This window comes from Adiantum capillus-veneris, chromosome 4 (genome assembly GCF_014529385.1).
Source record: "Adiantum capillus-veneris isolate H3 chromosome 4, ASM1452938v2, whole genome shotgun sequence".
Lineage (NCBI taxonomy): Eukaryota > Viridiplantae > Streptophyta > Polypodiopsida > Polypodiales > Pteridaceae > Adiantum > Adiantum capillus-veneris.
The window spans coordinates 124,973,068-124,989,345 of NC_140934.1; the positions used below are offsets into that span (position 1 = coordinate 124,973,068).

At 44.6% G+C, this 16,278-nt stretch overlaps 1 protein-coding gene across 5 annotated transcripts in view; it reads right to left on the reverse strand.

The window, feature by feature from the left end:
- The window catches only part of GCN2 (protein kinase family protein), a 253,789-nt gene extending 237,962 nt beyond the window's left edge, over positions 1 to 15,827 (reverse strand). For 3 of the 5 annotated variants that reach the window (XR_015187920.1, XR_015187919.1, XM_086511103.1), the window contains exons 1-3: positions 15,571 to 15,827; positions 15,308 to 15,379; positions 15,120 to 15,170 (exon numbers count right to left, since the gene is read on the reverse strand). Coding sequence is in view for 3 of the 5 variants with exons in the window: in XM_086511103.1 (XP_086367229.1) it covers positions 15,120 to 15,170; positions 15,308 to 15,379; positions 15,571 to 15,704 (257 nt within the window). In the remaining 2 variants the exon portion in view is untranslated. The remainder of the gene's footprint in view (positions 1 to 15,119; positions 15,171 to 15,307; positions 15,380 to 15,570) is intronic. The other 2 variants (XM_086511104.1, XM_086511102.1) reach the window with 1 other exon arrangement.
- Between the last annotated feature and the right edge of the window lie 451 nt (positions 15,828 to 16,278).

Below are 16,278 nucleotides of genomic sequence, written 5' to 3' on the forward strand. Positions count from 1 at the left end.
CTCTAAGCCCTTCATTTATCAAAGTCGCTTTCTCGGCCCGATAGTCAACCACGGCGTAGTTCTTGTGGTACCAAGGGATCCCGAGTAGAACGTCACTCACGTGCCCTGAACACCCCTGTCATTGCAAACGAAGTTTGCCAATGCTCGGTGTAATGGCAACATCCCATCCGGGTGCCAGTCGAACTACCTCCGCCAGTGGCGTCAGTCTGTCGGGCGCAGTTCCAAATCGAGCCGCCAATTCCAAGTGAAAAGAAGTTGGCCTTGGCTCCTTCAAAAGAGCTTCTTGATCCTTCACTTTGCCCCAAAAAAAAACGGCAAAGTTTGTACTTTCATTCATTTGATTCGGTGCAAGTCCCACGCCATGTGGTACGAGTTCTGCTTTTCTATCTGCCTTTTCTGCCACATTCCTCAGCTGCTCTCGAACTCTCAGACCTGTCGTCGTCTTTATCATTCTGTTCTTTCTGTGCCTTATCATGGCACTTTGCGGAAATATGTCCATGTTTCCCGCATCCAAAGCACTTCCCCTCTCTGATGAAGCGAGCTCTCTCCTCAGGAGTAAGCTTGGGTCGTGCATCCTTTTTTGTTCTCGGGGTTGCTCTTTTTCATTCTACTTTCATTCCCAGAAGTCTGTTTGGCTCGTTGTGTCATGGCCTCATCTGTGGGGTAGGTCAGACTGCCAGAGTGAATGGCAAAGCCCCGCTTCGCATGACTCATCCACTCCTGAATAGAAGCTGACTTCTGTTCCAAGCAGTGATCTCGGATCTCTGTAGGTAGACCCAAGGTAAACCGCTCAATTTGTTCTCTGAACGAGATCTTCTTGAATGAAGAGGCGGGTAGAAAAGAGCTCCAGAATCTTTCACAATAAGAATTCACTGTATCGCTCTTGGTCATCCGGAGATGGTTCCAAGCAGCTCGTATATCTCGCTCAAACTCTTGAGTCAACCAAGAAGAAATAAAAAGCCTCTTGAATTTCAGCCATGTAACTGGCACAGTCTTGCTTAATAGAAGCGTGGACCACCAAGTACGAGCATTCCCCTCAGAGTAAGAGGCAGCTCTCCGAATCTTGGAGTGCTCTGAATAGCGTCCTCCCGCGAAAGCGATGTCAAACTGCTGTATAAGAGACAAAGCCTTCGAAGCATCTGAGTATCCTGAAAAGTATCAAACTTGATGAGCATCATCTTTGTTGCATCGCCAATCAATTGACGACGCTCCATCTCTGTTTGCTCCGCCTGAGTAGGCCGAGGCGGGCCATACTCTCTGTCTGAATCTTCGTTGTGATCCCAGCCCGCATCTCCAGATGCAGAGGGAGTCGACTGATCATTGCCTGAAGCCATAGGTGCCGCGGAAAAAAAAATTCGGGGATCGGATTTCCCGTAGAAGAGAAATCGGCCGTGCTCTGATACCACTGTAACAAACTTGGACACTCCAAGTAAAGAATCAACCGCGACAGCACCAAATAACCACTTCAAAACAATTCACAGATCACAATAGATTTGCACTGGCCCGGCGGAGTTCCGTGCCTAGAGATATTGGCCCCAAAGACTGGCGCCCCTTTCGGTATTTCTTTTTGTATTAATCAATCATCAAAGTACAAGAGAGCGGTTAGGGTTTCACTCTCAGACTCTGCGTCCAGATGCTCTGAGAAGTGAGGCCCTCACCACTAATTTAAAGGTTACAAGGGATGCCCAAAAGCAGAGCCCCAAAAGCTTTTAAAATCAAAAGCATCAGTTCTCTCTCTCTCTTAGAGAGTCTTTTCTCTTTTTTTTTTTATAAAAAAAAAGCAAAAGCAAAATTCGCGTCGCTCATCATTTTCCAAAACAAAAAAAAAAAAAAAAAAAAAAAAATTGCCTCCGCGATTTCCGGAATTTAGGGTTTTTGGTAAAAATTAGGGTTTGCAGGAATTTTAGGGTTTCTGGCAGAAATTAGGGTTTCTGCTGTCCGCCACGTCATCACTTTGTGACATAAAGGCTGTAACAATCCCTGTGCTTTACGCCTATCAAACTTGACCTTCTGGCATACCAAGCAACTGCATACAAAATCGTCCACATCCTTCTTGAGTCTCGGCCAAAAGAAGTAACGCTCCACACCTTTCAAGGTGGTATCAATGCTGCGGTGACTCGTAAATGATGGACAGTGGCATTCGGTTAGAACCTTTTCCCTCAACGGCTGTGTAACGCACAACATCGTTTTCTTCATCAAGTAGCCATCCCGAATGGAATATTCCGCTACTACCTCCCCATTCTGTATTCGACTAAATACATATGAAAAATATGGATCTGTGGCGTACTGATTGACCATGTCCTCGAAGCTTCTATGATGAATCGCAGAAATAGCCAAGACTAATGGCTTCCAAGACAAAGCATCTGCCACCAAGGTTTTTATGTCCCTGAATATGGACAATCTGGAACTGAAACTGTGACAAGATGTTAGCCCACCGCATCTGCTTTTCCGAAAGCTACTTCTGTGACAAGAAGTAGCGCAAACTCTGATAATCAGTGAAGACCGTAAAATCGGCTCCGAGTAGGTAATGTCGCCACTGAGTAAGAGCATGGATAACCGCCAAAAGCTCTTTCTCATATATCTGTGTTGTCAATTCCGGCCTTGAAAACAATCGGTTCTCATAGGCAATGACATGGCCTTCTTGCATTAAGACCGCACCCAGATTACGACCACAAGCATCACAATTTTGCAAATCCGGCAATGTCAAAACTGGTCCCGTAGTCAATTTCTCTTTCAAAGTCTCAAAGACAGTCACCTTTGTGGGTCCCCACGAGAGAGGGACTCCTTTCTGTGTCAAGATATGCAAAGGGGAAGCAACCTCTGCGAATTTTCTAATGAACCGCCGGTAGTAAGAACATAAGCCCAAGAAGCTTCTAACTTCATGGACATTCTTCAAATCGGGCCAATCACGTATAGTCTCAATCTTGGCCGCTTCCATCTGTACTCCTACTGTTGAGACAATGTGTTCCAAAAAGTGTATCTCCGGTAAGAAAAATTCACTCTTCTTGGCATTGATCACCAACTTGTGATCTCGCAATGCCTGAAAGACCTGTAGCAGATGTTGTCTATGTTTTGCCTCATCCTTGGAGAAGACTATAGTGTCATCAAAGAAAGTGCCAACAAAAGATCTGTACTCTCTCAAAATCCTATTCATCATTCGGTTAAAACTTGCTGGAGCATTGGTAAGGCCAAAAGACATCACCAACAATTCATATATACCGAAGCATCGTCCGAAAAGTTGTCTTGTAGACATCTCCTCGCGCGATTCGGATCTGTTGATATCCGCTCTTCAAATCGATCCTACTGAAACAAGAGAATCCATGTAGTCTATCAAGAATATCATCGATCCTTGGAATCGGAAATCTGTTCTTGATGGTGATTTTACTGAGAGCTCTATAATCAATGCCAAGATCCGTCTTTTTTTAAAACCAACAACACCGGAGAGCAGTAGGGTGAAGTACTCGGCTGGATAAGACCCTTTTCCAAGAGGTCTTTCAGTTGGTTCATAATCTCTTCATTCTGGACTCGGCTCACTTGGTAAGGTGGCCACTTCGGTGGTGTGCTTCCAAGTATCAGATCAATAGTATGATCCTCAGGACGAGATGGTGGCAACTCGCCTAGCAGGCCCTCAGAAAAGCAATCGGCATGAGTGTGGAGAAAATTTTGGTGTTTTTTATTAAGTTCAGACATATTTGTCCTGAGTTCATCATTTAACTCTTTCAAATAGATCGAGTAAACAAAAAAGTCTGGATTTCATTAATTTTGAAACGACCGAAGCCGATACAATAGGGACAGACTCGCCCTTCAATTTCACATGAAGTACAATTTTTCGGCCCTTTTCATTTCTCGATGTCGCTTTCTTCGCCCGATAATCGACCACGGCGTTGTTCTTATGGTACCAAGGGACTCCAAGGAGGACATCACAACCTTCCAAGGGCATTATGTAAAAGTCCTCATGCCCCAAATACCCCTGACAATGCAACCGAAGTTTGCCAATGACAAGTGTAATGGCTACGTCCCGTCCGGGTGCCGCTAGAACTGCCTCTGCTTGTGGTCCCATCCGATCAGGTGTAATCTCGAGCCGCGCCGTCAATTCATGTGAAATGAAGTTGGCCTTGGCTTCTCCATCAAAGAAAATCAAGGCTTCTTGATCTTTCACTTTGCCCCAAGCTCGACAAAGTTCTGTACTTTCATCAATCATGCTTGAGTCAGTACCCATGCAATCTGGAACCAGTCCTGCTTTCATCTTGCCTTTTCTGCCACGTTCCTCAGCTGCTCTCGAACTCTTTGGCCTCTCTTCATTTTGTTCTTGCCGTGCCTTTTTAGGGCATTTCGCGGAGACGTGCTCATGTTCCCCGCATCCGAAACACTTCCCCCCTTTGATGTAGTTGGCCCTCTCTCGAAGAGTGAGCCGGGGTCGTGAATTCTTGTCTTTTTTTTCTTGGGAACTCTTTCTCTCTTGAATAAGAGATCTTGAATAATAGCTCTTGAGTTCAACTCTCCTTGTCGGATAGATCTTTAAGGTCTCTTGGGATAGTTTCCTACGACGTTAAAATTCTCTTCTTTTGGGGGGTGTATGTGTGCGCATGCGCGTACGATAAGAAGAGGAAAATGGTATAACCTTTCTATCACCCAAGTGTGATAGATTGGTTATGCCATTTCCCTCTTGAATAACAAGTCTTGAGTTCAACTCTTCTCGTCGGATAGATCTTTAAGGTCTCTTGGGATAGTTTCCTACGATGTTAAAATTCTCTTCTTCTTCTTCTTCTTTCTACTTTCATTATTAAAAGTCTGTTGGGTTCTCTGAGTCAAGATCTCATTGGTGGGGTAAGTTAGATTGCCAATGTATGGCAAAACCCCGTTTCGCATGACCCATCAATTCTTGAATTTGATTTTTGTTCTAAGCAACAGTCTCGGATCTCTGTAGGAAGTCCGCAGCAAAACTGCTCAATCTGTTCTTTAAACGAGACCTTCTTAAATGAAGAGGCTGGTAGAAAAGATGTCACATGCGCACTTCACTTGCACCACGTGGACACGCTTCTGCAATAGTCTAGCATGAGTCTTAGCGTAGGACTGAGCCTGGCACTTTGTGAGCCTCTAGCAGAACGTGCATGGCCTAGCCGGTCACACTTGCATACCCCCTCTTGCACAAGAACAGTCATTTCATCATGCAGGCATTTTACCGCGTGAACCACCTCTTATAAGTCATTTTCTTTAACGTGACTTTAGAATTCCTTTTTGTAAGTTTGTTGGAAATCTTGCCCTACCCAGCATATAATTGCTATAAATGAAACCCATTAAGCACTCAGTAGAAGCAGAAGAAGCACGAACACAAGGAAGCAGGTACCCAGCAGTCAGGCAGCACCTTAGCAGGATCCCTAGCGTTTTCTCAAGAAGAAGAAGATCGGCATTTTCAGCCCACATCCATCAGCGTTACAGTTTTCAGCGTAGTTACCCGGGACGCGAAATCGGAACGGGGAACGGGGAACGGCAACATGCATAAAATGCCATTCCTTGTTTCGGATACTCACGTTTGAAACACGGAACGGGCATCCGGAACGGGAATTTGAGATGGGAACGGGGAACGGAGACCTAAAAGTAGCCATTCCCTGTAACTATGGTTTTCAGCCCTTAGCTTCGCCAGGCCGCAGCTCCCCGTCACAGTTCCTTGCCATATTGACCAACCAACAATAGACCAGCCTGGCGTTTTCAATTTTCAGCCAAGACCACCAGTGTTTTTCATTTTCAGCTAGATCAGCCTATCGTTTTTGCATTCAGCCCAAGTGCGACTCGACGGTTGCAGATCCAAGCCGCAGTGCCAGATCCCCAGCAGGAAGCCTAGCATTTTCAGTTTACAGCCTTGACGCCGTCGTCATCGACATTGTCGTCGTTGTCAACATCATCGTCGTCATCGCAGTCCCTATCTTGACGACGACACCTTCGTCATCGTCATCGCAGATCCCAATCTTGACGACGACACCTTCGTCATCGTCATCGTCATCGCAGTCTTGGACTTGACGACGACACCATCGTCGCCATCGTCACAATCACCATCGTCGTCATTGTAGTTGTCGACATCATCGTCGTTGACATAGACCAGTACTACTCGTCGTCGACATCATCGTCTTCGACATAGACCCCGTCCTCGACTCATCGTCTTCGACACAGAACCGTCGTGGACTTCACCGCCTTCGACACAATACCGTCGTCGACTTCGTCGCATCGACAAAGACCCATAGTACCTCGTCGTCGACTTCATCGTCTTCGACATAGACCTCGTCGTCGACCTCCCCATCTTCGACATAGAGCCTCAATACCTCAATACCCCTTCAGTACCTCAGTACCCATTACCCAACATTAGTAGCATCAGTACCCATTAGCATCAGCATCTCAACATTCAGTCATTGTAGCAGCATTGTGCAAGAATAAAGAAAGTACTTGCTCTCGCAACAGAGCAAGGGGGCCCTTGAGGGTTGGGACCCGACATCCTTGTGTTGTCTCTTTTCTCTCTCTTGTCTCTCTCTTTCTTTCGGTTCAGTTCTTTCAAGTGATGTAAAGTGTCCCTTGTGTTTGTGTGCGGAGTACTAGATCCGAGCAAATCCTTATTCTCTTCCGCTGCACCTAACAAAAGAGCTCCAAAATCTCTCGCAATAAGCATCCAGAGAATCTCCCTTGGTCATCCGAAGATGATTCCAAGCAGTTCGTATATCTTGTTTGTACTCTTGGGTTAGCCAAGAAGAAATAAAAAGCTTTTTGAATTTCAACCATTTAACCGGAGCTTCCTTTCTCAGTAGAAGGGTGGACCACCATGTTCGAGCATTTCCCTTGAAGAAAGATGTAGCCCTCCGAATCTTGGGAGTGCTATGAGTAATGCCCTCCAGAGAAAGCTATGTCAAACTGTTGTATGAAGGCCAAAGCCCTCGGAGCATCTCAAAATCCAGAAAAAGAGTCAGACTTAATGGCTGTCCACCTTCTTTGAATTCTCTTACTTTCTTGCTTTTATCTTCGAGGAAGTCATATTGGTTGGCTTTATAAAATGCTTCTTCTTTGAATTAAACATGTGATTGTCAGAGTCCGAACTGTCTAAGGATGAGTCCTCTGTAGAACTGTCAAAAACTGGGCGAAATTTAGGTTTCTTTGCCTTTTTCTTGCCCTTTCAGAAGCTTTGCTTTTTGCTTCGCTTTTTGTCTTTTCTGTCTTCTTCGCTCGAGTCAAAAGAGCTAGAAGAACTGTCAAAAGAAGAAGAAGAAGAAGAACTGGGTAGTCCTTCAAATCGTACATGCTTCTTCTGCTTTCTAGCCGATGCAAAGGAAGATTGACGACCCAAATAACTCGAGAAGTAAATTCTTTTCTTATAATTTTTCTCATGCTTTTTGGATTTGTTGTTTGTGTCCAAAAGCCGGCTAATCTGTGTCTGAACCACCTCTTATAATTCTTCCTCTGTAAACATCCTCGGAGAAGGAGGTTTCTTGATGGCCGGTTTGATGGGTGGTTATGTGGCTTTATGCCACTGGGTGTGTACTTCCGCGAGCGATTGTTGAGTCAAAAATTTTGCAAATTTTAGATCCTTCGCAATTCTAATCATCTGCTTTGTTGCCTCGTCAACCAACTGTCGACGTTCCATCTCTTCAATCTCGAACAAAGTAGGCCGAGGTGGGCCGTACTCTTCCTCTGATTGCTCATGAGAATCTTCTTCGTGATCTCCTCTCGCATTTGCAGATGCAGAAGAAGTCGATTGATTTTTGTTGGAATCCATAAGTGCCGCGAGAAAAGGATCGGCATTGCCGGTAGAAGAGAAATCGGTCGCACTCTGATACCACTGTAACAACACCCCAAGTCAGGATTCTACGCGACACAGCAGAGATTCACTTCAAAACAGTTCACAATTTACAATTAGGTCAACACGGCCCGACGTAATTCCGTGCCAAGAGGTAATGGCCCTAGAGACTGGCGTCCCTTTCGATATTTCTCTTTGTATTAATCTGTGTTCAAAGTACAAGAGAGTGGGTAGGTGCTCACTCTCAGACTCTGTGTCCAGATGCTCTGAGAAGTGAGGCCTCGCCCACTTGTTTAAAGCTACAAGGGATGCCCAAAAGCAGAGCCCCAAAAGCATTAAACTCAAAGCTTTCAATTCAAAATCATCTATCCCAAAAGCTTCTTAAATTAAATCACAATGCCCAAAAGCTGTCCAAAATTCAGCCAGCGCTTTTTGTTTTGCGTACGGAAATGCCACGTCAGCCTGTCAGCGCAGATTGGGCCGCAATTTTCGTAATTCCGTATCATTGCCACGTCAGCCTGTCGGTGCATATTGCGGGGATCTCCGTACAGTCTGCCATGTGTCATGTCTGCAGTGTCCGGGGGCCAGCCACATCATCAGTTTATGACAGCGTCGGGAGATTTTGTTGCGGATGCCGCGAAAGAATGTCACAAAGCTCGTCGAGGAGAAACTGCAAGTATTTTGCCGAATCCATGAACGCCATGTCTTGGGTTCTTTATGGCTTATTCCCTGAAAGACAGCGTGGTGAAGACAGGAGCCCGCCGGATGCGTGATGGAATAAGGGTGGGAGTGGCTAATAAGTCCGCGGTCAGTGCCCGAAGATACTTGAATAAAATTTCTTGTAGAACTTGGAAGCGTCGTCTTGGTCTGTCTGCTCTTTGGTAGGAATGATATGCTTTCAGAAAAGCATACGCCTAAAGCTTTGATACCACTGTCACACGAACGGACACCACGTGCCAACGGAAATGAACACAGTAAACAACTTTAAGCACTTCAAATAACAACTGAACTGAAAGAGATGCACGACATACAAGACGGGGAGTGGCGGAGTTCCATCCCGAGAGAGCACTGGCCCCAAACCTTGGCGTCCCTTTCGGTATTTCTTTATATCAGTACAAGCCGATACTCCACGCTCTAATACCAATGCACTCAAGAAAAAAGAATGTCCCTACCGCTTTTCAAGTCACAAAAACCACAATATTTGTAGCAGGCTTGGACACTCCAAGCGAGAAATCAATAGCAACACAAACGGAAACTTCATAATCGCTAAGCTTTAATAGAGAGAGAGAGTCGACACATCCCGACGTAGTTCCGGTGCCAGAGAGATTGGCCCCAAAGATTGGTGCCCCTTTCGGTATTTCTTTTTCATTAATCATTGCAAAGTACAACTCCCACGGGTCCTCAGCTCTCAGACTCTGCGTCTAGATGCCCTCAAGAGTGAGGCCCTTGGGCTCCTTTTATTCTTACAAGGGATGCCAAAAGCAGTTAAACTCAAAAAGCAATGAGTCCGAAAAGCAACAGGCTCCAAAAACTGCCAAAAACAACCAACGTAATTTTCGGAATTCCGTATAGTATGCCACGTTAGCATGTCAATCCGAGAAGCGGAAATCCGTACTGCTGGTCCACATGGCATGTCAGCGCGAGTTTCGGACATCCGAACTACCGTACAGCCTGCCACGTCATCTGCCTGTCCGCAGGTGGTCATGCCACGTCATCAATTTGTGACATACCTCCCTCTTGAAAGAATTGTAATCTCCCTCGATTACGCCTGCAAAACAGACAGAGGCCATAAACCAGTTCAATAGACACTAACTTAACGCACTAGACACGACACATCTAGCACTTGTACAAAGATGACAGTCACATCACTTCACATGACATCACATGACAGATCAAATCAATCACAGAAACATTCATTCCAAATCTCGAACCATGACTGCTAGCAACGTCTTTAGCAATCACATCTGATTCCATCCCGGACCTCACTGATGTCGGATTAACTAATTCTTATTACGATCATATCTATAGAGATTCTCAAGACCAAAATGTTGCAATCATCTCGTCTTTCAGTCCTACACTCAAACACAACCACATGTTAAGAGTGTTCATCAATTAGAATCAGTTCCGGGAATTCCCATGTCAAAGTACTTCTTTCATAAAGTCATCCAGCAGAATACTATCAGCCCATCACTATCCCTGAAATCCAAAGGAAAATCACTGACTTTATTCTTTCTAGGTAATTTGTGACAAAGGAGCGGAGTAACTCCTCTCTTGTGCAGTCCCGCATGCACCAGATTCAACCTGTTGATCTCCGCGAACTCTTGGAATAGCCAAAGCTAGACCAAAGCATCAAGGTAAAGTTCCAAATCTAAGGGTATCTGTAAGGTCCTCCTCCATCCACTTCGCATTGAATGCCGGATGGTTCTTGACTACAAATTGTCGTTCACTTTACCTTTCTCTTTCCTTTCCTGGTGAGCAAGTATCTGTTCCAGAACAAGTATCTCCTCACTCTCTTCCCCTTGAGGTTGCTACTCTGGCTCCTTGTTGACTGGCACCTCACCCTTGAAATTTTTCAACACTCACATTAAAAATATTGTGAATCCTCCAAGTTTTTGGCAACTTCAGTCTAAAGGATACATCATTTATCTTCTCTTGAATTTGGAGAGGGCCATGATCATTCTTAGCTTTGGAAAAAAAAAGCAACTCCTTTCCTTTTCGTTTCCTTAGGCGTGCCTTCTCAAACCGTAAGAGCACCCAATCATCTTCCTTTAGCTGCAAGTCGCGTCGAATCTTGTCGGCTGCCCTCTTATGCTGTGCTTAATACTGCTCAAAAGCCTTGTGCACCTTGGCAAAAGCAATATCAAATATCTTATCCTGGGTCTGAGGAATTTTCTGATCTACCAGCTGATTCTCTTTTTCCTTTCTTGCCTTGTGCCCTGGGACCTGTGGATAGCGTCTTTCACTTCCCCTAACCATTGGCACGTCAGTCTCAACCATCGGAACCCTAAGACGCATTATCATTTTATCCCCCTTTCTCTGGAATCCTTTGATGAACTTGCATCTGGTTTCCCTGATTCATTCTTTTCAATCTCGCGGACTCTTGCCTTGTTGAGGTGGATACTATCATGTCCGTAAGATAAGTCAATGAGTCGGCATGCGTTCCAAATCGTTCCTTAGCATGTTGCATAAGTCTCTAAATACAAGCAGACTTCTGGTTCAAACAATAGTCTTAAATCTCTTTTGGCAAACCACAACAAAACCGCCCAATCTGGTCTTTCAAAGTAATCTTCCAAAACAAAGACACTGACAAATAAGTATCCCAAAACCTTTGGCAGTAGTCATCCAATGTATCGTTCTCAGTTATTTTCAAGTAATGCCAAGCCATGATGACATCTGTTGCATATTCATCTAATAACCAAGTTGATGTGAAAATTGTCTTGAATTTTAATCACGCCGTAGGTGCTTCTCTGCGTAACGACAGAGTAGACCACCATATCTATACAGTTCCTTTCAAGTGAGATGCCGCCTTCGCACCCTGCAATGTTCCCGTCCTCCAAAGAAGGTGATGTCAGGTGTTATGGTAACCTAAAACCGTCTCAAATCTGACGGCCTCACTGTCTTCCTTGAACTCCTTGATTTTCTTGGTGATTTGGTCGCTGTCAAAAGAGGACGAACTTTGCTCCTCTAAACGGCTAGATTGCCTTCCATGCCTTCTAGACTTTTTTTCAAAAATTTACTTCAAAAGAATCTTGTCTTTGGTGCTTAGAAATTAAGGAACCTTCTTAGCATTCTTGAATACTTCAAATGGCACCTTCCTCATGTGTTGTTGTAGGCAAACTCCACCAAGGACAGATACTTTTGCCATTAAGTCTTTTGATTCGAAATATAAGACTTCAACAAATCCAATTCCATTGAATTGGCCATCTCAAATTGCCCATCTGTCTGCGTGTGAAACGAGGATGAAAACTGCAACTGCGAGCCAATGTTCTCCCAGATTGCCCTCCAAAACAACCTAGTAAACCGGGGATCTCTGTCCAAAGCAATGGACTCGAGCATACCATATATTCGGAAAATTTGTGAGACAAACAGTTAGCCAAATGATCCGGCTTAACTGTCTTCTTTACTGGAATGAAGTGGGCCTGGTTACCGAATCTGTCGATGACTGTCCAAATGCCATCATGCCCACTTTGAGTCTTGGAGAAATCAAAGATGAAATCCATCGCAATGCTTTCCCACGGGCGGGTGGGAAAAGGGTAAAGGCTGTAAGAGTCCGTGTGCCTTATTCCTGTCAAAACTTGACCTTTTAGCATACTAAACAACTGCAAACAAAGCCATCCACGTCCTTTTTAAGCCTCGGCAATAGAAGTAACGCTCCACACCCTTTGACACAAGAAGTTCACCATGTGCCAATAGAAAAGAACAAACTAAACAGACTTTTAGTACTTCAATAACAATTGAACTCAGAGAGAGAGAGACAGACAGACAACACACGACACGGAGTGGCGAAATTCCACCCCAAAGAGTATTGGCCCCAAACCTTGGCGCCTCTTTCAATATTTCTTTAGATTACATTAACACAGTACAAGCCGGTACTCCAGACTTTGCGCCTTCTCCAGGAAGCATGCTAGAGAATGAGCCCTATCCTCATATTTAAAGGCCCTAGGCCCCAAAAAGCAGTTTTACATGAAAAGCCTTCAAACTCAAAAGCTTCTAGTCCAAAAGCAATGTCAAAAAGCTGTCAACGTAATTTACGGAAATCCCTACAACTGCCACGTCAATAGTCAACGCAGAACGCGAAAATCCATACAACCTGCCACGTCAACATTGTCAGCGTAATTTTCGGAAACTTCCACGTATCAGCTACTACGCGGGTTCTGCTTATTTTAATCCTTTATGTCACTTGGGGCCCCATCGAACGGGGTCCCCATAAGTTGGTACGACTTCTTCTTCTGTTACTTGTTCTTCTTAGGGTTTAGGCCCCTTGGCCGGCATCTGTAAGTTGTCTCCATTCTTCAGAGCTTTGACACGTCAGCGGTTTGTGACATCTCCTCTTCTTGAAAGAGAGTAATTGTCCGCGATTACAACATATCTGCAAAACAACTAAAGTTAGCTCAAAAATTTCCGAGAGTCAATCTGAGGGAAAATCAATTTGCTCTTTTTGTTAAGGAGTTAGCTTCTCTTTTCGGCTCTTTTGATCAAGGAGTTGGCTTCTCCTTTCGTCCAGATCGGAACTCTTGATATTCCCGCGTAGTAAAATTAGCCATCACACCCAGACCACACTAATCTTCCACGAGTGTCTTGATGCACTAAAAAATCGGCACCAAAACAGGTTCAAAACAGATACCATCCATTTCAAACAAATTCCAACAGGATCACCAAACAAGTTATCAAACAGATTTCAAACTTAAAAAGCAGTTTCGACATCAGTCGAGCTCGAAAAGTCGACTGACTTTCCATCATGAAACTTGCACCAAAACTTAGGGTTAGGTTCATTCCATACGGTCGTAGCCGAGCACAGCATGGTCCATCAGCTCTTGGACAAACAGTGCTTTCTTTGGCGGCGAGGGTAGTCCCAAGATAGCAATCGCACTGGACCTCCAAGGTCATCTGCCCATGAAGAGACATCTATTGAGAGATGTCGAGAAATTTCAAATTGTAATCTGCTAGGGTTTCCATGGCAAGCATTTCAAGATACCCCACTCTGCAAGAAGTTGCACTCCGAAGGAAGATGTCAGAAACCATATAACTTCGAGCAAAAATTTTCTTGAAAGCTTGCCAAGTCCTTGGAAGTGTGCGGCTTGGTAGCTATAGGCATCAACATCTACATGGCACTGCTTTTGAGAAAAACAATGACTCGAAACAAATCTTGGATCCTTCTCTTGCAAGTGATCTTTTTTGCTTATGCCCTGTGAGACATGAGCAGTGAAGATGGGAGCGCGTCCGATGCGCGATGAAGAAAGGGTGGGAGTGGCTAATAAGTCTGGGGTCGAGACCGAAGATACTTCAAATAAAATTCCAATAGTCTCTGGTTTGCTATGTCTACTCTTTTGTAGGACCTTTATGCTTTCAGAAAAGCACACGTCTGATGCTCTAATACCACTGTCACAAGACGAGCACCACGTGCAAATAGAAAGAACATACTGAACACACTTTTAGTACTTAAATAACAACTAAACTGAGAGCGAGAGAGAGAGAGAGAGAGAGACGATACGCGACACGGAGTGGCAGAATTCCACCCCAGAGAGTATTGGCCCCAAGCCTTGACGCCCCTTTCGGTATTTCTTTACATTGTATCAACACAATACAAGCCAGTACTCCAAACTCTGCACCTTCTCCAAGAAGCATGCCAGAGAATGAGCCCCAGCCTCATATTTAAAGGCCCTAGGCTCCAAAAGCAGTTTTACATGAAAAGCCTTCAAACTCAAAAGCTTCTGGACCAAAAAGCAATGTCAAAAAGCTATCAGTGTAAATTACAAAAATCCGTACAACTGCCACATCAATAGTCAGCGCAAAACGCGGAAATCCGTACAACCTGCCACGTCAGCACTATCAACGTAATTTTCGAAAACTGCCACGTCATCAGTTGCTACGCGGATCTTGCTTTATTTTAATCCTTTATATCACTTGGAGCCCCATCGGACAGGGTCCCCATAAGTTGGTAGAACGACTTCTTTTGTTACTTGTTCTTCTTAGGGTTTAGGCCCCTCAGTCGGCATCTGTAAGTTGGCTCCATTCTTCAAGGCTTTGACACGTCAACAGTTTGTGACACCCTTCAAGGTGGTATCTATGTTGCGGTGACCTGTAAAAGGTGAACAATGACACTCTGTCAAAACCTTTTCCTTCAAGGACTGTGTAACACACAACATCGTTTTCCGCATCAAATAGCCATCCCGTATTGAATAGCCTAAAATTGTCTCCCCATCTTGTATTCTCGTAAAAATATCAACAAAGTCAAGATCTGTGGCGTACTGATCAACCATATCCTCGAAGCTTCTGTGATGAATCACGGAAATAGCAAGAATCAAGGGCTTCCGAGACAATGCATCTACCACTAAATTCTTCTATCCTTGAACATGGACAATCTGAAAGTGAAACTGTGACAAAAGGGTAACCCAAAGCATCTGCTTTTCCGAAAGCTGCTTCTATGACAAGAATTAGCGTAAACTTTGATGAGAAGCTGCATATGTCACAAGCCATTTCAGTAAACATTGAAGACCACTTTAAGATAATTACAAAACTCCGTAACAAAACACTTTAAGATAATTACAGCTCTGTAACAAAACATTGTCCTGTACATGTCATTTTATACAACAAAGCAAATCAAAATAGCCTCACCAACTACCTGACATGTAGCTCTGCCGAAACATTGCTTCGACCACCATCAGCATGAGGACTATGGACATATCGCAGCATGAAATCAAAACAAAAAACAATGCACCCAGAAAATAGGCACCATCACAATTAAACTTAAGCTCTGAAAAATACATAATGAAATTCTGCAGCATTGCTACTTATTAACAAAGGGCTTACCGCAGGGCTATGGAAAACTCTGTGAAAGCATCTTCAGAAATAAGTGTGTAGTCTTCCTGGAAAATAGAGGACCTTCCAGTAGAGGAAAAATTATAGCATCAGCTTGATGCCCACAATTTTGTTTTACTCTGTGTGTGTGTGTGTGTGTGTGTGTGTGTGTGTGTGTGTGTGTGTGTTTTCCTTTTCGGTTTTTGTGTGGGGGTTGGCCACCCCCTGCTGGTGTGGTTGGGGGATACAAGAAAGAAAGAAAAAGCAGAGCTTACAGTGCAGTAAGCTCTTCCGCAAGTGGCGATTCATTTTGAGAATGGGTGAGTGAGTGATCTTTGGCGGGTTGTCGGCTAGAAGACTTTTGGTTCTTCTTCTGGCTAGCTCGTTTCCGCCGGCCCCCTCCGGCCATGCATGTGCGCGCACGGGCACACAATCAAAAACGCACTCAGCCTTGCCCTCCTCTCGCTTGCGCCATCTTTCGTCTGGACTCTCAAGCAGGCCGAAAATCGCGAAATGTTTATTTTACGGTAGTGCATTTTCTACGTGGTATCCTCCTCAAATTCTTTCGCTTTGGGGTTAGTAGTAGGTCCTAGTAGGTCCAACCAATTTCACTTTTGGGTTGAATTAGAGGGTATCTTTGAAGATTTAAAAAAAATGTCAAACACGCAAATCTTTCCAAATGCACCTTCCCTTGGGGTTAGTAGTAGGTATCATGGTTGGATTTTAATGATATAAAGAGTGGAATCTATTGAGGATACCTTCAATAAACAGGTGCACGCGATAGCAGGGTGTGAAAAGTAGTTTGAGGTAGGGGCCGACAGGCAGGTGAGAGCGAGGCATCACGATTCACAGGAATTTTCTAAGTCGTTGGAGCACGCCTCGTGAGCATAGACGTGCAGTTTTCAAACTCGTTGGAGCTGGTCTCGAAGTCGCTGGAGCAGACCTTGTGCATGCTTTTTTGGCCTGCCCCAAAGGGGGGAGGC